This window comes from Perognathus longimembris, chromosome 4 (genome assembly GCF_023159225.1).
Source record: "Perognathus longimembris pacificus isolate PPM17 chromosome 4, ASM2315922v1, whole genome shotgun sequence".
Lineage (NCBI taxonomy): Eukaryota > Metazoa > Chordata > Mammalia > Rodentia > Heteromyidae > Perognathus > Perognathus longimembris.
In genome coordinates, this window is record NC_063164.1 from 71,237,115 (window position 1) to 71,263,524 (window position 26,410).

Below are 26,410 nucleotides of genomic sequence, written 5' to 3' on the forward strand. Positions count from 1 at the left end.
CAGCCCAAGTCCTGCATCCATGCTCTAATCACCTGACGCTGTAGGAGCTTATTTCCCACCTGTCCTCTGAGTTCTCCTAAGGTCATGACATAAGCATGCCTTGCAGAGTAGAAGGCACCCTGTGAATGCAATGTCGTGTTTGGACTCATGACACTGGGAGAGTTCTAGAATGTGCTCGTTTACCTCCCATGGGTAAGCTGTTTATTTTCTAAGATTTGGAGACGGAAAACAATCTAAGGATGAGAATAGGGGAAATAGAAATAAACCACAACACTCCCAGGTTCACCAGGAAGCCCATGTAGATCAGAGCTGAGCTGGCGATACCTGGCAGTCCTGTCTCAGGAGTGCTCACTGAGTGGATGGTGCAGGCAGCCTGAGTTGAGGAAGTGAGAGAAGGGAGCAAGTAGGTTCAAAGCAGTGACATTTAATTTAGAATTTCTCTCTGGCCAGTTCCATTTCCTTTCAGGTCTGTTTTATTTCTATTCAGTAGCCTTACTGCAGGTGGCATTCCTACAGGAACCACGTACAAGAGGGAAAATCTATTCCCCAGGGCCAGATTTTGGTGGCACACTTTATGTTCTTTCCCACATCATGAAAATAGTACCAAGTTATAGCACAGGGAGTATGCTTGCCCTCTTTTTTAATCTGTCTTTGCCTTTGAAACAAAATGGATTTACTGAGCAAATAACTGTAAAATTGCAAAGGAAATAGAAAAGGATAACATAATTGGCTGTCCTACCACACTATCAAAGCTATTTTTTATTTTAAATAGTAAATATTAAGGATGGAAAGATCTACTTAATTTTAATAGTTAGAACCACGATAAATATAAAATTTTGCAGCCTCCTTAGTATCTAGTATTACAGGTGTGAACAACCAGCACCTAGTGGCAAATAATTTTCATTGCAACCTGCAATGTGTGTTTAGTCTCACATTGCAATATGCACTTTCTTTCTTTTTTAACATTCTCTTACTCTGCAACGTGTTCACAACTTTACAACTTCTCTCTTCTTTCTTTTTTTTTGTACACTTTCTTTTATAATGTTTGTTTTTGTAGGTCATGGGGCTTGAACTCAGGGCCTGGGCACTGTCCTTGGGCTTTTCTGCTCAAGACCAGCACTCTACCACTTAGCGCCACAGTCCCCTACCGTTTTTCTGGTGGTTACTTGGAGATAAGAGTCACATTACTTTTTCTTCTCAGGCTGGCTTTGAATAGTGATTCTCAGATCTCAATCTCCCGAGCAGCTAAGATTATAGAAGTTGAGCCACTGGTGCAAGCACTTTCTGAATTCTGTTCTAATCTCTGTGTTTCTGGCTATCACTCTTGAATTTCCCTTGTATTTATTTACACTTACGAAGCTCTTCCTACATTTTAGGCACTATCTGTTAACCCTTAGACAGTGTGTTTTAAGCAGGTAGACCAGGGTGGGGAATCAAACTATTTCAAAAGCAACAGAACTGCATGGAAAGGGGAGACACGAGTTTTGGCACAAGATCGATGTGAATTTTAAAATCCTTGCTTGGGATGCAGCACAGTGGCTGAGAGTGAAGGCCCTTTGCAGACAAACATAGCTACAATCCAGATTTCCCTGATTAGAGGCAACCAAGGCAACAAGGAGCAAAATCAGAGAGCACTGGGCAGCTGGTTGGGCTGTGGGGGAGGATTCTGGCCTGGGTAGCAAGGTAGATCAAGAGAACATGGAAATATAGCTAGATTCATATGTGGGGAGAGCTACTAAAGTTTTTCTCCATTTTTTCCTCGTTTCAATTATGCTATTGTTCTCAGTAGAACTAGAAATGCTTTAATTGAACAAAAACTAAACATTAGGACTCCAGCCAACTTACTGCCTGACTTAGACAAAGCACTTGACACCTGCAAAGTAGTCAATATTTACCTTGGGCTCGGAGCTTGGCCAGCTCTTCACTGAGTGAGTCCTGGGACTCTTCCAGCTGCCTCCTCTTCTGCTCCATGTTCTGCATGTAGTCTGTCAGAGATTTGATCTTGGCTTCATGCTTACAACAAGGAAACAGATCAGAAGGAAGAGTGAAATGCCCGGCAAGTGGTCATCTAGGCTTGCCTGGGGCAGTCCAATGGAAAAACCCAACAGATCACACATTTTCTTTAGTACCAACACCAAAAGGTGCCTATTCTGCCCTCTGCCTGGGACTTAGGATTGAGAGCTAAGACAGTCCTGTATTTCTTCCACATGCTTCTCTGATTCATTCTCCACAGCTTCTACCCATGGTCACACCACTTCCTTATCATCCACTGAGTGTGGATATCAACACCTGTGCTGGTTTCCTTCTTCACAGTGTGCCAGAGGGCTGGGGTGGGATCCCAGTGGTAGACATATGCCTAGTATGTGCAAAGCCAAGTTCAATCCCCAACATCACATGCTGGGGACACAAAGCTAGGAAATATCCAAGATTGAGGATTTTTTTTTTCTGTGAATATAAATCTCTGGATTCCACACCCAAACATGACACCTTTGCCTTTTCTTGTCCCTCAAACACACCAGCAACTGTTGTCAGGGACTTTGCTTTTTAACTTGTCATCTTTCTGGGTGTTTTCTCTATTCTTGCATGTGCATACACACACACACACACACACACACACACACACACACACACCCCACAAAATGTCCAGACTACCTAAGTCTTACCACTTGGGCCTCAACATCTTCTTATACTTGCTTCTGCTTATATCTTCTACTTTTTGTCTTATTCCTCAGTGAGGATATATGGAGTAGAGGCATAATAAATACTAATGGATTAAGTCAATGACTGGGTGACTGGGAGCTCTCTGGCTCAGTAATGGTAGACAGATGGAAGTAATTAGTGAATTAGGAAATAACTAGTAAATCTTTGGTTTTTGTGTAAATTTTAACAGACTACAAAAATAGCACCTAATGTTAAACTGCACTGATTTGTGAGGTTGAACAAACATATGATAATACCACCCCAAGAAGTAAAAAAATTTTCATCTCATACCAATAAAAAACAGCATAAGGACATAGAATGAGTGAAATTACTTGACCAAAACATGCTTACATGTGTATGGTTTTGTATTTACAAGTTTTCCAAAAGGGCTGAGCAAATTGCTTTTTTCACAACAATACAAGTTTATCAACTTTTCTGTCATAACCAGCCCTGAATAGTCCTTTCGAAACATTTTTGCTTATTATGTTAGATATAAAATGGAACCTGCTGCATCCATTTTAGACAATCAGATTGGAGATGTTTCCATGATTCCATATAACTGTGCTTAAAGGCATGCCAGGATGAAATATACTATTGTCTGTCTCACGTATTGTTTGACACCCCAAATCCATGCTGGCATCTTTTTCCCACAAGCAGATCAGGCTGTTTTTCATATCTGGCACATGGCAGTGAGCAGCCCTCACCTAGACCACTCACAAAATCCTCAGACCCATACAGCAAGCTCAGGTATCCCTACCTGCCCAAGAAACAGGGCTCCTGTCTACTGGAACTGCCTTCATGAAATAAAAATGCCATTCCCTTGGGAAGAAAAGTAGCTAGGCTTGCTGACATAGGAAGTCTTCCCTTGGGCTTGAAAGTCCTGTGAAGTCCTAGTCTGGGGCTTTGGGTTCACCCTGCCTTTGGTCTGAGTCCCAGCTCTGTCACCAACCACTGACTGCATGTATCTGAACAAATATTTAATCTCAGTTTCCGTTTCCTAATCCAGCAAAGAGGAACAAAATAAAAGCTGCCTGCAAGGGTATGTTTAGGATCAAGTGAGAAAATGCATATAAAGTGTTACATTGTGTATGGAACATAGTAAACACTCAATAAAATGTTACCTGCTGATGCTATTTGTCATGGTAGTCGCAGCAGCAGCAGTTTCTATTTTCCCATCTTAAATTGTATTTGTGGTAGAGATTATATATGAAAATATGTTAGCTTAGATGATAAGGAATTTGGGGGATTCTATCCATCCATGCATAGAGAGGTGTATAGATATATTCTATTTTTTAAAAAAGAAAGGACTTAGAGAAGTTTCTAGCTTTCACATGGCATAATCTAGCCTTAAGAGTAAACCTGGGCAAGCCAGGCACAGTAGCACAACTCTATAGTGCCAGCAATGAGAAGGCTGAGGCTGGAAGGTCATAAATTCTAGGCTAGTCCGGGTTACACAGTAAGACCCTGTCTCAAAATAAACAACAACCTAACCTAACAGCCAAAGAACAACTTAAGCTATGCCTAGGTTTTATTCAGTGGCTCAGGAGGCCATGCTTATGTGAATCAGAATGCATGGACTACCCCTGCAGTACCAGTAAGGGCACAGAAGCGGCAGAGCTCGAGAGAACACAGTGTGAGTGAGGAGAGAAAGGTAACCCACTTGGGAGATGAGCAACTGGCATGCTGCCAGCTCCCGCTCGCTGGCATTCATCTTCCTGTTGGAATCCATCTGGGCGCTCTCGAGCTGCTTGCTGCGGTTCACCAGGGACTTGACCTCAGACTTCATCTTGCTGATGTACAGTCGGGCCATGGTGAACTCCTCCTCAATGACTCCATTCACATCTGCCAACTGAGCACAGGATGAACATTCATGCCTGTCACCTACAATTTCCAGAGCTTTACTGATCCTCGGAAACCTGACTGCAGAGCCTTGAGATATCCTAGACTTTGAGTTAGGAATCTCACCATAAGACCAGCTAAAGAAACTATCTATGAAAAGTACAATGGATTCAACCTCAAGTTCTCAGAAACCTCAGGTGAAACCTCCAACTATAAACCTCTACCCAATTTAATCATCAATTAACCAGGTTTCTCATTGCAACTGACTTTTTTTTTTTATAAAACAGAGGACATGGGGAGAAAATATAGTACAGATTTTTTAAAGGAGATAACTTCAAAGACATTCAACATCATAAACCCTCTGCCTGTATAATAACATGGCCAAATATTCCTACGGGTGACTTTTAATCTCTATAAAAACTGAAATCAAAACTTCAATTACATTCTCAAGTCTGCTAACTCAGGTAGGAAAGCAGTCTAATGCCTTGAATGTTTCTAAATGCAGTGAGTGAAAAAAGAAATAGTCTCTAATCTAATGCAAGCGAATGTATTCTTCCTTCCAAAAGCGCCTCCTGGTGAGGGTCCCATTGCTCCCCTGTCTTTGTATGTTTTTCCAAGCATCATTTAAGAAGAGGAATATCTTGACAGTTCAGAACCCCTACATGCTATATATTTGGTTTTACAATTCCGAGTTCCAGTGGACACAAAAACTGATGCCAAATATTTGGCATAGAAACCCATATGCTAAGATGCAAATACAGTCTAGACAGGCAATGAACCAAATAAGCAAAACACCACAAATATATACTTCATTTAACCACCAGAGGGCAGGCGAGCACCTCAGGAGAAGACAAGGAGCCTGCTTAGAATCCAGCCATAAAACACCTGTTTTTGTTTTTTTAGAGTCAAGACAATGACTCTATGGCTTTCAATGTTCCACAGTATAGTTGCACTGCCCACCTGTGTCATTACAGCTGTCATTAACTCACATATCTGGTTTTTTTCAATAAATATTTGAGTGCTGGGAAAAATGAAATCAAGTATCATTCCTGAAAACTGGCAGCAAGTTAGAAGTACACTTGACAGTACCAAGTATCTTCACATAATTAATGTAGCATCAATCCTCTTATAAGAACTCAACAGTATTTATTAATAATGACTCCAACAGCAATCAGAACAAAGCAGAGCCTAAGTTAACAGAAAATCTACAAGTGTCACATAACTCTACCCTTAGGGATGCTTGCTAAGCTAGTTGTATTTCTGACTGCCAAAGCTTTATCTACCAACATGGACCATCATTAGATTCTTTTTACAAATTCAAAAGCATGAAGACAGTGGTTGAGTGAAATCTACAAGCTTTACATTGTTTTCTTCTGCCAAACAGCCCAGGATGAAACAAGGGTAAAAAAAAAAAATCTTCTTAAGTCTGACCAAGTTTGTCCCACAGCTGGCCAAGGTGATGAAGTCTGTAATAGCAGCACTTAGGAAGCTGAGGCAGAGGATCTCAAATTCAAGGCCAGAGTGGAGAAAAAAGGGAAGACATGTAAGGACTGATTAGGATTTTAGAAATAAAACTTCAAGATCACTAAAACAGACCTTACCCATCCATTCATTTTCTTATATCAAAATAACTACATATCAATTTATAGTCATAGCCATTAAGAAAAGTACCTGTAGCTATAATGGTAAACCTAACCAATAAGTACAGAAGTCACTTAATTTCCAACCTGACAAATGAGATTATCTGGATTCTTTTTTCATTTTACAAATGAGCAACATACAGTCCAAAGATACATAGGTCTTCAGTAAGCTCTCACTGCACTAAGAATTAAATCTTAATTATAAGGAGGGGGAGACAGAATGATTATGAACAAGGTTATCAATGAAAGTAAGTAGGGCATCCAATGTCTAGAATCCAAAAATAATCTCAAAGGCATCCAAATGTGTACTTAAAAATAATCTCAATCATACTTCAGATTCCCAAAGGTAGGGAGGGACTCCTTCTGAGGCAGAGGCACCCAGACACTGATTTCATTAGCATTTTCATCAGCTCTATTTTAGAACTTAGCATAAAAATACCTTCCCTCACCATTATCAGGAGTAGGCGCCAACTTCCCATAAATCAACGCCACTTTCACATTGTGAGGGACATTTAATCAACCCAATGTTGGGATTTTATTGCTCAACACCAGCATATGGCTCTGAAAATTAAATCCTCAAATATGAAATCATCAAACTGGAACTTAACAGCATTAACCCTATAGTACCTGAGAAATCTGTGCTAAAAAAGATTCATTCACAAAGATTCATGAAATATTCAGTTACTACAGAGGTTTCATGAACGAATAATTTATGTTTACAAGAGCTTTGAGATTTGTGACACCATCCAGGGGCAGCTCTCTGTAGCCCAGACTTAGGAATCTATAAAGAAGCCTGCCTAATCTTGGGAGTCTTTTCTGGCATTTAGCAATCCCACCTCACAGCCCCAGGGTTCCCACAAAACAGATGAACATACAATTCAGTCTTTTAAAGGTAAAATGGCTAATCTAACGAAATTCAGTTTGGGGGATTAATGAAATAGAAATAAAAAAATGTAATACGATTCTCCAGCTCCACTAAATCAACACACATTTATCAATTACTAGTCTGTACAAGGTACTGTATTATATAAAGCTATGGTCATCAAAACATTATGGAATTGGCATACAGCACAGAGACAGGGACCAAAAGCAGCCCTATGTGCACTGAAGGCTGATTGATGCCTGTGTTCATTGTCTCCAGGTGGTGATGGTTTTAGCATGTACAAATGAATCAAAACCTCAAACTGTACCCCAAGTATGGTAAAGTTAATATATATAATTTATACCTCAATAAAGGTGGCTTAAAAATGTCACTATCGTATTTATCAATTTAATGACAATAATATCTATCAAGTGATTAGCTGCTAACATTTTTTTTCTCTTTTCCATCTATGCTCACCTTCAAATCAGCTTTATTACACCTTCCTCCCTTACTTCCTTGCTGTCAGGAGCATTAGTGTGTATTATTTACCAGGCATTGATCATGATTGGCATGTGCCAATTATAATTAATCCTATTCTCCTTTGCTTTTTCAGCTTTTCTTGCAGTTTGAAGCAGTCATGTGACTCACTGCTGGCCAATCATGTAACATTAGGGGATGTTAGAGACTCCTGGGAGTATGGCTCTCCTGGATAAGAGTCAGCTTCTTCAGCCCATCCTGCTTTAGGTGTGGTTGCCTAGAGATGTGATGATTTGTGATATTAGTAGCTATTTCGCTACCATGAGACAAAATCTCAATGAAATGAAACTAAAAACAGGCTGAAGATAACAGAAAGGAAAAAGAAAGGAAGGTCGGATCTCTTGCATCATCGACCTCACTGAACCACATTTGCTTCTTAGACATTCACCAGCATGAGAATCACCCTGGGGAATCTTGTTAAGATGACTGTGATCAGTCCATCTGAGATACATCCTCAGAGTCGGCATTACCAATAAACTCCAGACTAACAAGGTTCCAACTTCTTAGGTTATAGATGATTAAATGCAGTCTTATGTCTTCAGTCACTGTTAAAATCTTATTCCACAGCCTGACTGGGGAATATTACCTGAACTGGTTTCTTATAGAAAAGGGAAAACATTTCTGAGCCTAGAACTTCTATGACACTGCAAGTAAGTTAAATCAATCTACACAAAGCCAATCAAGATTTGAAGACATTCTCAAGATCTGAAAAGTAAATTATTTTTTCCCTCCTCACCCCAACAATTATTCTGCTTTCAGTCAGTCCTTTTTTTCACTGATTCAAATATTTCCTAGCACCAGGCAGATGCACAGCACACTGCTATACATGGGAGGCTGAAAATGGATTTAAAGCAGAGCTTGCTAACTCAGAATCATACCACAATAAGCACAAGCACAGGGGATTTAAAAAAGGGTGGCTTACAGTCTTCACATCATTGGTGCCAATAATTCCACCTATCTCCCCCAGATCCTTCAGCAGCAAGTTTAGGATTTCAGTCGCCCTTTTCTTCTGGTGGTTGCTAAGCTCCTGTAGCTGGCTGAGCTCTCTCTGTGTGGTTGTTAATGTCGTCTGAAAAACAAATTCAAACCACACATTAAAAAGGATTACGAATCGATGTCATACGTGCAGCATTACAGAGTACCAACTTCATGTAGGATGGAGATCTATCATTTCTTGTGATTTCAACAAGAAGGACTTGGAAGGCAAAGTGCAATACACTATTGCATTGTCTAATAAAAAGAGGGACTTCATATCCTCAAATTACATTGTATAGCATAATATGTTACATGTCTACAAATCAGCTGCCAACTTCCAAGTCAGTGACATTATCAAAACAAAAGGAAAACAGGAGCCTCTGAGGTTATAACATTTAATCATATCTTCCTACTCCTAGATGCACCTAGGTCTGAACAAAGCCTACAAGCCTACCTACTTCTTCACCCAAGCAAACTCAATCCTTGGGCCACTTCCAAATTCCCACCTTCTTCACAATAAATAATAACTGGGTCTGAAATACATGGTCCAGAGGGGCAGTCATGTATTTAGAAAACAACTTAGAAAGAATTCTAATCTCTGCAGTGAAGTTTAATTAAACACTAAACATTTTTTGTATTAAGTTCAGCAATAAATGACTCCTTACATATATCCAAAAATTCTGTTTTCTTACCAAACTAAAAAGTCACCAATTCTCTATCCTCCACATGTTACTAAAAGGTTTTTTGTTTGTTTGTTTAGGGCTTCTTTTGTTGTTGTTCTTTCATTTTTTTTCCCAGTACTAGAGATTGAACTCAGAGCCTCATGCTTGCTAGGCAGGTATTCTATTATTTGAGTCATGACTCCATCTGTTTTGCTTAAATTATTTTTCCCGCTAGGGTCTTGCACTTTTGCCTAAGCCAAATAAAGAACACAATCTTTTACCTCTGCCTCCAGAGTAGCTAACATTGAACATCAATAAAACAGCTATCTTCTGATGTCATAGTATGAATTCAAATACAAAGAAGGAATCTCCCTACTCCTAACTTCCTATGAGCATTAATTCAGAGGCCTTTATATAATTCTCCCATGAATAGCTATTTTACTAGAGTATTTTTAATCATCTGACTACTAAAAAGAGGATTCTAATAATACTTTGATTTGACTGAAATAAGAGCTGTTTTTGTTTTGCTGTTGCTTGGGCTTGAACTCTGGGCCTGGGTGCTGTCCCTGTGCCTCTTTGTGCTCAAGGCTAGCACTCTACCACTTGAACCACAGTGCCACTTCCAGCTGTTTTTTGAGTAGTTTATTGGAGATACGAGTCTCATTGACTTTTTTGCCCAGGCTAGCTTTGAGCCATGATCCTCAGAGCTCAGCTGCCTGAGTAGTTAGGATTATAGGCATTAGCCACCAGCATCCAGCTTAAGAGCTATATTGTAGAACTTGTGAGAAGCAAAGAACAGCAAAAACTAGTTAAAAGAGAAACACTAAGCAAAGAAAATCTAAGTCTTCTCCTCTGCTAAGTGACTTTTTAGAGGGGTTTGTTTTGTTCTGTACTGCCATTGCTTTTTTAACTTTGCATTTAAACCCCACAGAAGTGGTGGTGGCCATCTTGGGACGCCATCAGGAAAGTGTTTCTCCATTCAACTGAAAGCAAGAAGGGAGTCACATTTCATATCTGCTCCAAAGCCAGAAAATCAGCACCTTCCTCACCATCTGCTCTTCTCCTTGCCTGAAAATGAACATTTTCCCAAAGGCACGCTGGCCACAATCCCAACACCAGGCCATTGCTCACAGGTAGTGAGTTAGAGCCACTTTGCTCCTCTGGCACCCACTGTCAACACAGAAAAGGACACTGCCCCCACCAGACACCTACACCAAAGGTTCACTGTGCCTGAAGCCTTAGGCTGTCTCTCACTGTGGAAAACTTGAAGCATCTTTCACCAGAAAAAGCTGAAAAATAAATCAATGTACAGACCAAAGCACTGGCTTAATACCAAAAAGGGAGAGCAGAGTCCCAGGCTCCTGAAGTAGGACAAGAAGTGGAGGGCGGGGGTGCAGATTTCACTCAGGATGGGGTAAATATGAAGAATGAAGTCCAAACCTCCTGTGGATTCTCCGCTCTTATCAATAACAATGCTTTGAGGTTTATTCATTGATCACCAGTTTTGTAGTTCATGCACAGGTTTATGTTAAATATTTTTCATAAACTTACTATTCTTCACACCATTCAAGGGCCATGTTGTTGCCATTTTAAGAGAGAACTCAAGAAGTTCAAATGTCTTATCTTGAGTAAGGCTTAACAGTTATGAAGTCAAACTTTTAATTTAGATTTTTTTCCTGGCTCCAGCCTATAGTCTGTCAACTATGTGGACAAAGAAGTTCTGCTGATGTTATTAATTGCCAGACTATAAAACAATTATGCAACAAAGTCCTGTGATGTGTGGCTAAGTCAGTTCCACCAAGTATTACAACTGTCAAAGTGGCCTCAGATAATGCATCTAACTCAGTTAGCACTAAGTCAACAAACATCAAACAGTACAGTCCCTCCCCTAGCCACAAATGCTCCAACCGTTTTCTGGGCCAGCTCATCTGTCAGCTGCTCATTAGCTCTGGTCTTGTCTTCTACTTCCTGTGATTTCTGGTCGTAATTGACAGCCAGCTCCTCCAGGGCCTGAAGGACTTCTTTCACCTCATCTTTGGCTGCCTCATTTTCAATCTGCAGACGCGTCAGTTCCTCTTGTATCTTCTCATAGTCTCTTCTTGTGGAAGCTAAAAGCTGAGGAAATGAGACAGCAAGGAATCCACGAATCTGTATTCTACTCTGTATTCTACTCAATATAAGGTGATTCTACAATCACATACCAAGAAACAAGTCGGGAAAGCTCAGGATGACAGGAAATGACACTGCATATTATGGATACTATTTTTTCTTAATTTTTTAAAAAAGTATTTTACTTTTATTTTTAAATGTTCAAAGAATAAACTAAACATCAAAACACTGCCCATTATAGCTAATTGGCTAGTTTCCATGTGCTTAAAGATGAAGAAGTCATTTCTAAAAGTATTATAAGAAATTTATATAGCTTAAAATGTCATGATTTCACATTATAAATATGTACATTTCAAAGTCAACCAGAATTGTATTTAAAAGGTAATAATTTCTTAATATGTATCATGAGTATATAAAAGATCTCCCCAAACATTAACGCTACATAGAAGGGAGTGCCTAATCTGTGGATACTTTCATTATCTTTATTTCTATTGTTATTTGCTAATTTTCCTGCAACAAACAGGGGAAAATGTTAGAATACAAACTACGTAACAAAAGGAAGTTATCCCAGGTAGTTGTATGATACAGGAACAGTACATTAGTGATGCGAGGAATAGAACAGAGGTAAAGGACAGGAAATGCTAAGCAAATAGAGGACTTAAACTGTAGTTAAAACAGAAATCAATTAAATATGGTTCATTTGATGACAATCACATGGATTTCCTTTCTACCAAAGGGAAAGTTTAAGCAGAAGCCACCATCACTACAGATGAAGAACAACAAAGAGGAAGAGAATGGCTCTAGAGACAGTCACATCTGTGGAAGTCTGGAACTGGGGAAATCAATCTAAGCCACCTTTGTATCATGTGACTGTATCAAGTGATCCAATCCATAGAATTTTAGCAATGAAGGTGGGGGAAAAGCACAAAAGGAAGAAATAACCTTCTGCAAGGAAATCACTAAGCATCCATGTGTGATGGGCTGGCTGGTTGTCTTTTGCTTAGGTTGCTGTTTGTAAAACTCCTGGCAAAACAGCACATTATAGACATTCACTGCAGAACAGAATGCCCTTAGAGAGGGATTGAGATGATTTGGCTCCTTTTTACTATCAAATATATGCTAATATCACACTGGGACTCCTTTTCTTCTTGGTTTCCCCTCCTCAAACTTCTAACTGGGTTAGATTTGCTTTTGTTTTTCCTTATAGAATGAGAAAATAGTCTCCATCAAAACCTGGACCAGGTGAAAGAACCTAAAGTAAAGATGATATACCAAGGGGTTACAGTTACCTTTCCAATAACAATTTTTTGAAAAAGTCATCCTTGCCCAACCACTGCCCTGACATCCCAGGGCTAAATTTCTCAAGCAGCTACTTACACTCAGAACCCCAGAGCTCTACAAAGTCAAACATTTACTTTCTAAACTCAGCCCAAAGCAGCTTTTAGCAGGCATTCAAAAGAAAGCTACCAAGAAATTGCTCCATGATTCAATGATTTCTGAAGAAATTCTTCACAAATTAAATTTCTGGAACGAACATCAACAACAAAGAGCAATAAAAATACTTTGCAAAAAGGAATTTATTACGTTCTTTACCTCATCCTGATCCAACATCTGTTGCTTCAGTTTTTCAGCCAGCTGGCTCTGCTGGTTAATTTCATCATCCTGAAAGGAAACATCATGTTAAAAATTTTTTTTAGCTACTTATGTCATTTTTGATCTCCTGGTTTCCCAGACAATAGCTAGGCACCAAGTTGCCAGTCACATACTTGTTAATAAGATGGTGGGAATGGTGTGCTAAGAAAGACTGGTTCTGAGACCTTGTTCGGTTAGAATGGCCATTCACCCATCTTTTTTAGCAGAGGGAACCTCTGGAAATTCTGGGAACTGTAATACCCTAAAAATCTACCCTATGTCTTGTTTATTCAGCAATCCCAGACCTAGGACAGAGACACTGAAGATATTTATCATTGTCAACACAAAATTTTAACAGCAAATTCCTAATTCATAAAATAATAATGATGGGAATTTTCCAGGCACCAGTGTCTCATGCCTGTACGCCATCTGATGATTGTGGTTCAAAGCCAGCTCAGGAAATAAAGCCCGTGATACTTGTATTTCCAATTAAGTACCAAAAAGCCTGAAGGGAAGCCATGGCTCAAGTGGTAGAATGCCAGCCTTGAGCAAAAAAAAGCTAAAGGGCTGTGCATAGGCCCTGAGTTCAAGCCCCAGTATTGGCAAAACATAATCTCTGATCATCTTTACTGTAAGATAACCATGCCCCAAACCTTGTCAAACACCTCAGCAACCATTGATCAGTGCCTCCTGAGAGACAGGAAAGACCAGTAATTTTTGCAAAGTTTTCACTTCAATTAATAAAAATATTTTCTAGTCATTTCATCTCTGGCATTAGCAGACCTCTGACCAGTTTGAAAAGCCCTGAAAGCAGCGGGAGGTACACAGGCATTAATGTTTACTAGGCTGTCACTGAAGTGAGACAGGCAATTCCTTCTCACATGTTCTACCATTAGGTATTGCTGCCACAAAAGTGAGGACACTCACTGCCCGTCTCTCACTGCTGGCTCATGGGTCTCTGCCTTCCCTAGGCACTGTCCACCCACAGCACACGGATGCGTCTTTGCAGCAATGCTCTCGGAAATCCATGAAATTCAAAGCACAGACTGGAAACCCTAACACTGGCTTCACATCTGCCTCTTCCCCACTTAGGAACGGGAGAAAAACCCTACTCCAGGACCCTTCTCAGGTCTATACACCACACAGCGTTAAACTCAATCCCATGCCAGGTTCTGCCTAGGTGTCTTCATCAACAGCCTATAGAGTAAAAATCCTGTACTATGCTTTCTGAGAATCCAGAGGTCAGGTGAGAAGGGGGAACTCCAGAGCCTGCAGAACCTCGGGCCCATGGATCTTCTCCAGCCTGTTTGGTGGTGTTGGTACATCCATTTTAAGCTGGTAAACAAACAAATGCTTTCCAAAGAGCAAGAACCCTTGATAGTCAATAGTCCAGACTCTGTGTCTCCTTTTCCTATGTGTACAACACCTTTTGGCTGTTTCTAGTAACTCCTTCTACATCAATGTTTCTCTAGTGATTTTATGAAATATTGGTGACTTTCCTCTCCAACTCAGATTTCTGGCAGGAGAACTAGAGAAATGACACCAGAGTGAAACTGCCCAAAAATGGTATGTTCACAACTAGCGAACTATTTAGTAGGCCATATTTTCTCTTCTCCTTTATAAACTTAGCATGTCAGTAACTAGGAACAATTTTGTGTTTATGTTCCTCAAGACATAAATATTAAACAGCTTAACATAAAAGAGCCAAAGAGCTAAACATCAGGGAGCCACCACCTCTCTCCCCAGGGACAAAGAGCAAGCTGCTCCAGATCAGAAGTAACCCGAGCAGAGAAACAAGGGAATGCTGAGCTCTTTGTTCTTACATTGCACTCATGATACTGCATGAAGATGTAGGCTGCCTCCTAGACAGGTGACAAGCTGGCATACAGTGATTTTTAAGATACAATGGGGAAAAAACAAGGACCCTAGCCCCATGCAGAATGGATAAGGAACAAGCAGTATATTATAAAGGATATGAATCACTTGTACAGAGACATTTTCTAAACTATAGTTACCTTTTACTATGTCAGCTCTCTAAGGCATTAGCATAGTCTATTGTGTTTCTTTTGTTGTTGGTCATGGGGTTTGAACTCAGGACCTGGGTGCTGTCCCTGGGCTTTTCTGCTCAAAGCTAGCACTCTACGACTTTCACAGCACCACTTCTGGTTTTCCAGTGGTTATTTGGACATAAGAGTCTCATGGACTTTCCTCTCAAGCTGGCTTTGAACTGGGCTCCTCAGATCTCAGTCTCCTATGTAGCTAGGATTTCAGGTGTGAGCCACTAGTGCCCAGTTTGTGATTTTTATTTAATAGTTCAAGCCTTGCAGAATAAGATGTGCTATACACACACACACACACACACACACACACACACACATACACATATACACACACACCATTCATCTCTACACAGTCAGGTGTAGCTCTCCAGACAAATTTAACCACCCTCTACCTGATGATGACTATAAAGAGCTGGTCAAAGATAACAGATTTCCAAGCACTTTTCAGAAAATAATTTTGCAGTTGGATTTTCTTACACATGAAATAACATAGTTACTTAGTGACTGAAAAAAAGATCACTAGTAAATTTTAATTATCGAGATTATTTCACTGCAACCGTAACCAGTATAAGTAATATCAACTTATAGACCTACTAAAACTTGCCTCCTCTCACAGATCCAACCAAGAATGAGAGAGAAGCAATGCCAACATCAGTGTGTTTCCCATATAACTGCTTCAATTATCCTCCAATACCACATATGATACGGCTTCTCCCTCAAGCAAACAGAACCAAGTGGAGAAGGTTGAAAAGGAGGGAACTAATATTTATATTGTACCTGGCTCTGTACTAAGGAATTTTCATCTCCATGGTAACCTATTAAAAACGGCAGGAGTGAATCCTGTGTTACAGACAGGAAAAGAACCGTCAGCAGGTAAAACATCAGCCTAGGACTTGGCATTACTGGGTCCTAGGTCTGATGTCAACACTGGGCTTTCCCATCACATGGCATAACCTTAGGAGAATATCTGCCCTTAGTCCCTTGAGGGGCAGCACAGAGAAGATTCACTGGAGCTTCACTGACAAGTTCCTGAATCAGTCAGCTGAGGTATGGCTCAAGTTGTAGAGGAGATTAGCATTCTTCAGAGCTCTCCCACCACACCCAGATAGGTATTCTCATTCTGAATCTGCCACTAATAAGCAAGGTGAACTTGGATAAGTCACTTAACTGTCTGAGTTAATGTCTCACTTAGACCAGATACTTCCGTTTCTACCATTCAATCATCTTGGAAGCTTCCATATCCCAACTCTCAAAGTATCGAGTCATCTATAACCACCAAAAGCATGGAAATATCTTCTAGGACCTTAGAGAGAACACACAAGAACGAATGCTAATAAGACAACATCAGGCAGCTCACAAGCAGTTACTAGGGCAGACCACAATCTTGATGCCCACCAAGGCTAGGGCTCCATTCTCTCCTCCTGCATCTCTCAGCATCACAATAACCATATGCTATAAGACAATAATAGAACAGAAAATGGCCCTTTGCTGGCTGTCAGTAAGACAGGAACTCTAGGGCCAGCTCACCAGCAACGAGTGGAATGCCTCAGATTTAGCACTTTCATGTCAATGAGCTCATTTCTCATCACTGTATTTCACGATCTAGATTTGAGAAACTCCAAAGCTTCTCTCCCAAACCAGTGAAAATTTAAATGCCATTAAGGTAAATGACACCAATTCCATCCATGGAAGCCCTCTGTTCATAGAAAACCAAGTACAGAACCTCACCTCCTCGTCCACTAATACTCTGTCAATTACAGAATGAGGAAAGTTGGCATGTAGTATTCGTTATTTCAACAACAGCACTTCTTTGGGGAAGTCAAGGAACTTATGCTATTAACTTAGTATTGATCTGCTTTTCTGCAAAACACCTGCATAAAAATAGAAGGTGATGGTATGTCCAAAGAATGAAGGGCAAGTGACCCCATTCACTTACAGGTGTGACTGGTTTGTGAAATGAGTTTTTAGAAGGGTACAGTGACCCTGGCTTAATGTTGTGGATAATGCAAATGCCTAGAATCACAAACAAGCAGAACTCAAGACCACCAGTCACGTTCAGTCTGGAACTGACTCCACTCGGAGGGAGCTTTTACTCCAAAGACAGGCCTCTAAGATTAACAGTCACGTTAACATAAAAAGCTGTTACAATCAAGTCAGAGGTGTCCCTAAAGAACTGGGAGTTGAACCACAGCAGAGAGATTAAAGGAGACTAAAAATATCAGCAACCTTGATGAAATGAACTGAAAGGATTTAAAATATTCTAAGGGCAATAAGCCAATTTCATTTCCTATGCCTCTGGGATTCCTCATTTGACCTTTATTGGGGATGAATGATATGTATACTTCAAGGACTCCTAACTTATGCATTAACAGGTTTATTTGAGTCCTAAATGTTTTTTATAAAGTTAAGCATTCCTAATTAGTATGCTTAAAGTTCTTCATTCAATAATAATACTTCCCAGATTAAGGAGCCACCCGTGTACAATATGATTAAGCCTCTCGTCCATGGACTTAGAACTACATGATTAAATTCACACTTGACTTTTGGAAATCATCCACTCACCCCTGGCTGGAGCTCACTGCAGGAGTTTCCAGGAAGAGAGGCATAGGCTCACAGAAGTAAGCAAAGAAAATTTAAACACAGGTCTCACACACATTTACATCCCTCTAATCTATAAAATCAACCAGTTGGCATTCTAGAAGTGAAAGGTCTAGACAGGTCCTACCTCTCTGTCCAGCTCAAGGCCCTCTTTTCTACTCAAACCTCCCTGGTTGTTTCCTCCCACTGGAAGTAAGCTCCCTGAGTTTGTACAATCCAAACCAGGGTGGATATTGGGAAGACAGACATGAAGATTAGCCTGGTGCATGGGGCTGGATGTGCCTGCACCAGAGTAAGGACTGTCAAATGTGGCTACAGACCTTATCGTCCAGTTGTCTGTATAGACTGGAGATTTCCTCATCATACTTCTCCTTCTCCTCTGAAGAGATGCCAGCAACTACAGGAGCAATGTTGTCTATGATAGGGGTGTTATCACAGGGTTCTAGGTTCTTCTGGTCCTTAGCACTGATCTGTTCATCTTCAGGTACAGCTTCTCCTGCAAAACACCACAAAAGCGTGTTGAGAATTGAAGATGTGGAACAGGCCATACTGCAAGAAGAGTTCTAAAACTACTCATGAATAAAATTACAGCAGGCACAATAAAGAGCTCCTGTATAAAGTCTGTTCCTTTGCTGTTTGATGAGAATGGTCAAAGTTAGTTGACCAACACTCCATTAAGGAAGGAGCCTAGCCCTCCCTCCCAAAGCAAGCTATGTGTACTATCCAGTTCCAGTGGCCACTTGGCTTAAACTAATCCAGGTTGCATCTGTGCCTGGAATTTTCTGCATACACTTTGCTTTTGTTGAGAAATATGCTAGGATTTACTATAATCATATTCTCTCTAGTGACTGATTCAAAGGGAAATAGACCTCTGAGGCATCCTAATTACCAATTAACTATGTTACTGAGTCATCAGTGGAAACAGCCAAATCAAGTAACACATTGCCATTGTTTAAACAGAACACTGTGGGGTCCCAGTTCTTCCAACCTGAGAATCTCTGAGCCTGCATGAGAAAGTCAGGGTAGTCTGTACCAGAGGACGCCACTGGTACTGTGGAAACATATTTCCCACCTCCATTCTCTTCCCCAGGGAAGTCAGAATTAATTGGCTCTGCTGGAGCGTTCAAACTGCATAATTCCTTGTGATGTCAAGTAGTCTCAGGAAAAGTAAAAACTGCCAGCCTAGAATACCCTTCAGAGATCCACCATACATAACAGTTCTCAGTCTGCAGAGTTTGTGAAAGCCTTCAAAAGAAACTACTAAATCTGGCCATGCAAATTGAGGGAAAGGCTCAGTCATCAAGCTGGCCAATGGTTGGTCCTAACAAGAAAGAAAATCACCTTTAAAAGATAGAGTATATGAAAGGAGTCTATGAAAACCACATGGACCAGTTGAATCTCTCAATAACTTCTTGGAAAGCAAAACCAAACCAAACATTTCTTCCTCACAATTCTGCCAGTAATTTCACACTTGTTTCATTACAGTCTTGTTCATCAGCAACATTTGAGCCTCACCCAGTTTTAGCCCATAAAATCCATTTTGTGGAAATTCCCCAAGAAACTGCCCTGAGGCAAAGGGAAATTTTCAAATAAATGATAGAAGAACTAAGATCTTAATCTGCTATCCTTGACAGTATAGATCATGCCTCAAAGAACTCCCCAGAAGAAATACACTGATCTCAATATAAATAAAACCCTATTTGTGATTCCATTACCTCTCTTGATAATCACAAAATGGCTTCCATGTCAAATAAAATTAACACCAATGGTTTCACTTTTCTATCACAGTTCCGTCTGAAACAGCAACCTGAAGCAAAATTTTAGAATAAACTATTGTGTTACTGAATACAAAACAGAGCCAGCCTTCTCTGCTTTTTAAGTAAACTGTACTATGCCTCCGCCTTTTTCTAAAATTATTGACCTGAAAAAAACCAGAATATCAGAGTAGTCTTTGAACTGAACCTGAACCAAATCAATATTTCATTCAGCTCCAGTTCCTGGTTAAAACATCCATCAACAATTTAGTGCACTGGCTGCATTTCATCCAATTAAAGGATCTATAATCTCTACAGCCTACCAAATCCATGAGCTGTAAGAACAATAAGATGGATGAATGGATGGGTATTTTCTAACCAAACAAATAATTCAGGACACAATCTCAACATAAACAACTCAAGCAGTATAGAACATTCCTACTCTCCCCTCACCCTCCTTCTAATTCTGTTCCTTTTCACCAAGAAATCCACCATGGGCAGTTGGTACATGGTCCTTCCCCTGGGTTGACTGTACCTCTAATTCTTCAGTTCTAGCTTGTGGAATCTGGGAACAGAGCAATCCAGTGTGCCAAGAATTTGATCTCCCCACTAAACCATGAAGAAGGTGAAATTTTCAGCTCTACTGGACCAGAAACTGGCCAAACCAAGACCATATTATCCATAGACTAACTCATTCCAAGGAAAGAAATAAGATACAAAATCACCTGGAAGAAACGAATCCCATGTTACAAATGGCTAGAGAGGCAATGCGATCAGGAGCTTGTGTTAATAAGGAACTGCACAGTGGGGTTTTTTTGTCTTGTTTTGTTTTTGTTTTTTAATTCATCCCTCTCTCCTATCAGGGATGAACACCAGCAACCTGCAGGTGACCTGCTGTAACAAAAAGTCATAGGCCTGACTCCAGGTACAGTTGTCCTTTTTTTCCTATTAAGAAATCACAGCATCAAGAAGAAACAGGCAATGTCTGAGGTTCAAACATCTAGCAAGCTGCCAGAGTTCCACAGCACCCTGAAAGTGACTAAAAGACTCACAAACACCCCCAGTGCTGAGACAGACATAAAGCGCCATTTCACAGTTCTGATTAATCACAAATCCATGTCCTTAGTTTGCTTTTCATAAAGAAGAAATGACAAAACCATCATAAATGTTTCCCAAGATAAATGTATAATATAAAATATAAAAAGGTGTTCTTTTTTGAAGTCCAACTCTTACCTCAGACCCCACACTGACAAATGTGCAATTTTTGAGGCTTAACAGTTAAATTATTATTGTTACTGATTCTGAGATTAATGTTTCTAGTATTTTTATAATACCTCCACAGCTGAAGCCCAGTTCCAAAAATAAAGCACAATGTGGTTATGCAAGTCCCTTTTTAGGTTTGTTTTTATTATTATTAAAACGATATTTGAAACCTACAGCCGACTTGCTGTTTTCTCATGAATGTTACTCTGAATCAAAGCCTCAACACGTCTCTCCACAAAGCTACATCTAAGCAGCCAGCTCTTGCTAGTTTATATTCTAAAGGTCAGGCAGTCAGGATTATTTTTTGCAGCAGCCATTCAGACGGAGAAGAACAAAGCAACAACATGCAGAAACAAAAACAGCACAGCTCTTGCTCAGAGAGGAACTCAGAGCTGCCTTCCCAAACACCACTGCCCTTCAAAGGATTGAGAAAATGACTTCCAGAAGGGTTCCTGGTAACTACACTGTCCAGCTCACTGTAAATTCCCAAACCATGTAAGACCTGACACCAGGCAATCTGTCTCCATGGCAATCTTACCTCCTTAATCGAGAACATTCCCTGCACTGCAGCAAACCAAATCTCCAGAGAAGCCCCCCTTGAGAAGATTATGGAATACTTGAGGGCAAGAAGGAAGACAGCTGGATGCAAGCCCTAGAGGACCTCCACCTTGAAACCTGCTGGGGGCATAAGGACAAGAGGACCCTCAAGTGAAGATCAGCCCTGGTTTTTACTCTCGTCTGTTTTAATAAAAGCAGGTTTCTTTTAGTCTAGCCCCTGAGGCTCATACCTGCTAAGGAAAGAGCTTAGTAATACTAAATTTTCACAATGAAAAGCCTCCCCCAACAAGAAACCTCTCCCTTCTAAATAAGCAGCATGGCATTTACCATTGTCAGATGTAATTACCTTTAAGGACTAAAAAGATTTGTGTTTACACGGGAGCATTCACTTAGAGCATACCTACAAGGCTTGCAGAGCATTCTAATTATAAAATAAAAACCTCCAGAGAGCATAAATAACAGTTGTACTCCCTGCCCCCCACCCCATCTATCCATTGCAGCAGAGAATGACAGACTAATCAAAAATTCTCATTAGGTCTATTAGTTAAAAGTTCTACAACAGGGTGGGGTCGTCTGGTTTTGTTTTGTTGTTTTTTTTTCTGAAAGAAAATCATTAGACCGTCAGAAATTCATTAAAATTTCACACAGGAAATAGTAACAAGCTAGTTATCCTTTGTGACACGTGGGTCCCTAAGGTCTCAGGAGAATACAGGAAGGTAATTGCATTCTCTGACAACTCCAAGGGCACAAATTGCTGGGCACTCACAGTTTCTACCACAAACCACTGTAGATCTGGCAAACAGGGTGTTCTGTTTTAATACCAATTAAATAGACCTAGTGGCAAATCTAATATAAGTCATTTCTATATTAAAAAAAAAAAACGAAAAGGAAATCTTTTAAGTTGCCAGGTGGGCAGGAGCAGCTGGCCTACAAGATATCATTATATAAATGTCAGGCTGAAAAAAATATGATTCCTTTATAAAGTTATTTAGCATACAAATGCATCTCTCACCCTAGTGCCTAAAAATATGACAAGATGCTTAAGACATTCTCTAATCCTAATTTTCTCATAAACTGGTCACCCAGGGCTACATTCCCTTTACATTCATAACCTCTTCAAAAGGCCACATGGTTCTCCAAGCAGCCAGTATTTCTATTAGTTGGGTTGTGCTTTAAAAAGAACAGGGCCTAGCAAATTAGCTCTCTCAAAATCTTTAAAAACATTTTTTTAATTGTATAGATGAAGCTATCTCAGTTTCTCAATTGAAATGCTAGTTTCCAAGAGTTTACAACCATGTGCATCTTCTACAGACTTAATGCTGAAAGAACAAATCTCACTGAGCATCGTGGCACATACCTATAATCCCAGCACTTGGAAAGCTGAGATAAGAAGACCACAAGTTCCAGGCCAGCCTAGCCTATATAAAGCAAAACAATGCCACCACCCCCACACCAAGAAAAAGCAAATAGTGGTCTTAAAGTTCCACGAAGCCCTACATAAGACTATAGGTAACCAATTTCCCTAGTTATTGAACCATGCCTATTATTCTGGCAAATTTAAAATCCAAATCTTTAGAGAGAACCAGTTCTTCCACACTTTCTCAATCTGTAATGAAACTATGTATGTGCATGGTTTCTGCAGATGAAGGACATGTGCATTCACTGTTATTTAATCTTCTATTTAATTGTTCAAGAGAAAAGACTGCAGATATACCAGACTATCAGGCCATCCTCTCTGGGCATCTGGAATTTCAACTTATTTTTCTGATTCAGAGATCTTAAAACATTTCCATGGCCGTGTGTGTGTGCACATGCACGCACGCATGTGCATGTGCGTGTCTTACATTTGGTGTAAAATTCAAAGTATCAGAAATAAGCACCTATAAAGAGACCAACCTGGTAGCCCAGTCATCTTTGAGCATCATGAACTGACCTCATACCTTACCATATCCCTGTCAAGAAGTTTTGTTTTGTTGTTGTTGTTGTTTTAATAGATGAAAGCAGGAGTGGTCTGGAAGCCAACAATTCACTCTGAATCCAGCTATTGAAATCTATCCCCATATATGGTTTGCCCAAGTCCTTTTCACACATATGCTCCACAAATCAACAGAGACCTTAAAAAGAAATCTATTTTCTGGCCAATTCCCCACTCCATCTGCTCCTTCAGCAAGTAGGTGAACCAATTTTCATGAGGTTCAAGTGCCAGAAGAGCCACAAAATTTGAGAAAAGCCTGGTAATTCTCTGCAGCCCACAAGATGTCACTAGTAGATTATGGTGGACATCTGCTGCTCTTCAGCCATTGGATACTCATTCTCAGAGCAGCATCTCCACTTCTTTTGAAGGAATTACCACACATATAGTCTTCATAAGACAATTCATTTCAGAATCCTGCTATTCCACAAAGCACCACTACTGAGAATGGTAATGACTCTTCTATCCTAGGCCTCCAAATCTCCAACACAGTAATACAAAGAGAAGAAGGAAGAAAAGAAAGAAGGGAAGGGAAGACACTGTATAAAAGGAAATGTACTCATTACCTGACTCATGTAATTGTAATCATCTTTAAAATAACAATGAAGTAAATAAAAAAATTAAAGATATAGGGAAGAAAAATGGATATTTTAGGGTTAAAAAGAAACAAGCTGGGGTGGGGAGGGGGGGAAGATTTCTAAATGAATTTAACTTCTGAGTAGAAATGGGAAAAAAAAAAAGAAAGAAGGAAGAAGGGAGAAGAAAAACTACCACCACCACCACCACCACCACCACCAGAGAGGATTCACTTCAGGCACATCACACTAGGTGAGACCTTTGAAGTGTTCTTGCTGCCTGCATCAGCCCCTTTCTGTCTGTCCCAGCCTGATACCTTAACTGTCCTTTGAATTCTGTGAATCCCTTGTGCCCTTCTGAGGCACTGCTTTTAGTATAACAAGTAGGATCAGTTGCTGTTGCTTGCTACCTTAGGACTTTAAACTAGGATACTGAGGAATTGAACCAGGAAAGGGGCTGCTCTTTTCCTGTGTTCATTTATAAAGACGGTGTCGCCTCTCCTTAAGCCACAGTGCACATGTGCAGAGATATCCTGCTCAAATAGCAGTGTCAAAAATGAATTAAGGCTTGATGCAGAATATATGATACAAGTTACAAGCCCTATTTTTAGACTCAAGGTTCAATTGTGCCCAGAGAAGAAAAGTGCCTGGCAAACATTCAATCTACAACACCTACCAAGCTTTATGGGTTGAAAATTGGTCCAGACAGAAGTGTGGGAGGCTGAGATCTGCCTCTAGGCATGGAAGAGGGTGGTATTTCATAACTTTGGAATGCTGTTGGGCAGGCCCCCTCCTGTGGTCCTATATTGTCACTGTCATTGCCAATTGGATCAGGCACATCTCCATTCCTTCCTCACAGAGTCTGGAGCAACTGGTTTACAGCCAATTTCCTCCTTCCTGTATTGCCACGGCATTCTTTCTGTCGGCAAGTAGGAAAATGTACAAGCATGCACACATACACATGCACACACACACACACACACACACACACACACACTCCTCTGCTGCACTCTTTCTTTGCTCTCTCACAGCTGGAGAATAGCAGCAAAATTTTACATTACAAACACACAAAAGCAATCTCTTTCCAGGAGGATGCCCAGTTCAGACAAGTCTATAAACTCGGTCACATCCTGATGTGGAAACCTCCCTATCCAGGAAATGTGGAGGTGAGTTAGCTTTCCGCAAGTCATTTCAAGATAGCTGGCAACACTCTGCCCTTCTGATTAGAGCATGCCAACTCTACTCCATCCCACCGTAGCCATGCCCTTGTGACTTCCATTATGAGGAAGTAGGACAGACACACAAGACATCAGAGGGTTTTCTGGGCTCTTTCTTCTCTGGGTGGCACTTTTCACACTCATCTCACTGACCTGCACATAAATCACCAGTGCTAGCTCCATGTGCAGGCAGTCCTGATGAAAGAAAGGAAATGAACCGTGTGGGTCAGGTTCCATCAAGTCACATCCCAGCTCCACCAGAGGCTGATCCCCTTGGGAGAGCTGTCAAACCTGTGGACTCAAAGGCTAGAACGGTTGCACATTAAGTATCCAGCCCCTGAAAGTTAACAACAACAACAAAAAAAACACCTCACTATGGTTTGTTGTGCATGTGGTGTACACTGATACATCATGTGATATCCTGTTAGTCCTTGAGATAGCTCGTCACTCCACATTTGCTGGCCCTTTGTTTCTTTGCTACCCCCTCTTCCACATAGAATCTATGTCACTCTGGATCCTCTACATGTAAGAATTCTGCTTTCTGGGAGGAAGAAAGAAAGAAATGGAGCTCTAATGGGCAGCTCCCCACTTTCCTTTGTCCCATCTCAGTCACTCAATAATGAAATGATGATGGGGGTGACAGAGGTCCCTCAAGACTCTTTCCTTCTTCATTCTTCTCCCTTGTCTCTCCATTGTCCACACAGTTCTCCCATCCCTACATCGCCGTCAATCATTACCAAAAGATCAAAGATACCTGAATGTTCCTCTCCAGCCCAGGGAACTTTTCGGTTCCAGACCCTCAGACCTACATTATTACCTGAAATATTCTTCTGGATGTTCCTCAATCCCCTCATCCTTCCCTTCTCATCTCTTTCTTTCCCTGTTTGGTGGTTATCCAGTATTTCCCACCTCAAGGAATGGCTATGACCTCCATTCATCTTGGCTAAGACAGAAAATTTGGGAATGCTCTGACACCTCTTTCTCCCCATAGCAAATCTCCCCTAAACCCTGCTCATTTTTCCTCCCAAATACCTCTTAGATCCATTCATTTCTCTTTCTTCTACTGCCATGTGATTCAAATCAACTACCATCTCCTCACCCTTGGGAGACCACCTTAATTCATTTCTCCCCACCCCAGGCCATTCTCCAACCCACATAGGGAATGCTCAAAACCCAAATTCTATCATCTTCAGCCTAAATGGTTTCTCACTGCTTCCAACATGATAGCCACGATCCTATAGCCTTTCCTAGGACCACCAATACCCACTCATCCAAGCTCATCTCATATCAGGGTTCCTCAATCCAGAACCACAATGATTCTCCTCTTCCCACCTAACAGAACCATGGCAAACTCAGTTCCTGCTACCCAAACCCTCATCATGATCTCACACCTCCTATTCACCCAACAAACTGCTGTCTCTCTCAGATTGATTATCTATGCTGTTTGTTTGAGGAAA

At 40.6% G+C, this 26,410-nt stretch overlaps 1 protein-coding gene across 1 annotated transcript in view; it reads right to left on the bottom strand.

Annotated features, from left to right (window-relative positions):
* Positions 1-26,410, bottom strand: part of Kif5c (kinesin family member 5C) — a 155,098-nt gene that overhangs the window by 29,856 nt on the left and 98,832 nt on the right. The window contains exons 12-17 of the mRNA XM_048345501.1: positions 17,935-18,110; positions 12,918-12,986; positions 11,124-11,330; positions 8,501-8,647; positions 4,361-4,549; positions 1,896-2,013 (exon numbers count right to left, since the gene is read on the bottom strand). Of these exons, the coding sequence (XP_048201458.1) occupies positions 1,896-2,013; positions 4,361-4,549; positions 8,501-8,647; positions 11,124-11,330; positions 12,918-12,986; positions 17,935-18,110 (906 nt within the window). The remainder of the gene's footprint in view (positions 1-1,895; positions 2,014-4,360; positions 4,550-8,500; positions 8,648-11,123; positions 11,331-12,917; positions 12,987-17,934; positions 18,111-26,410) is intronic.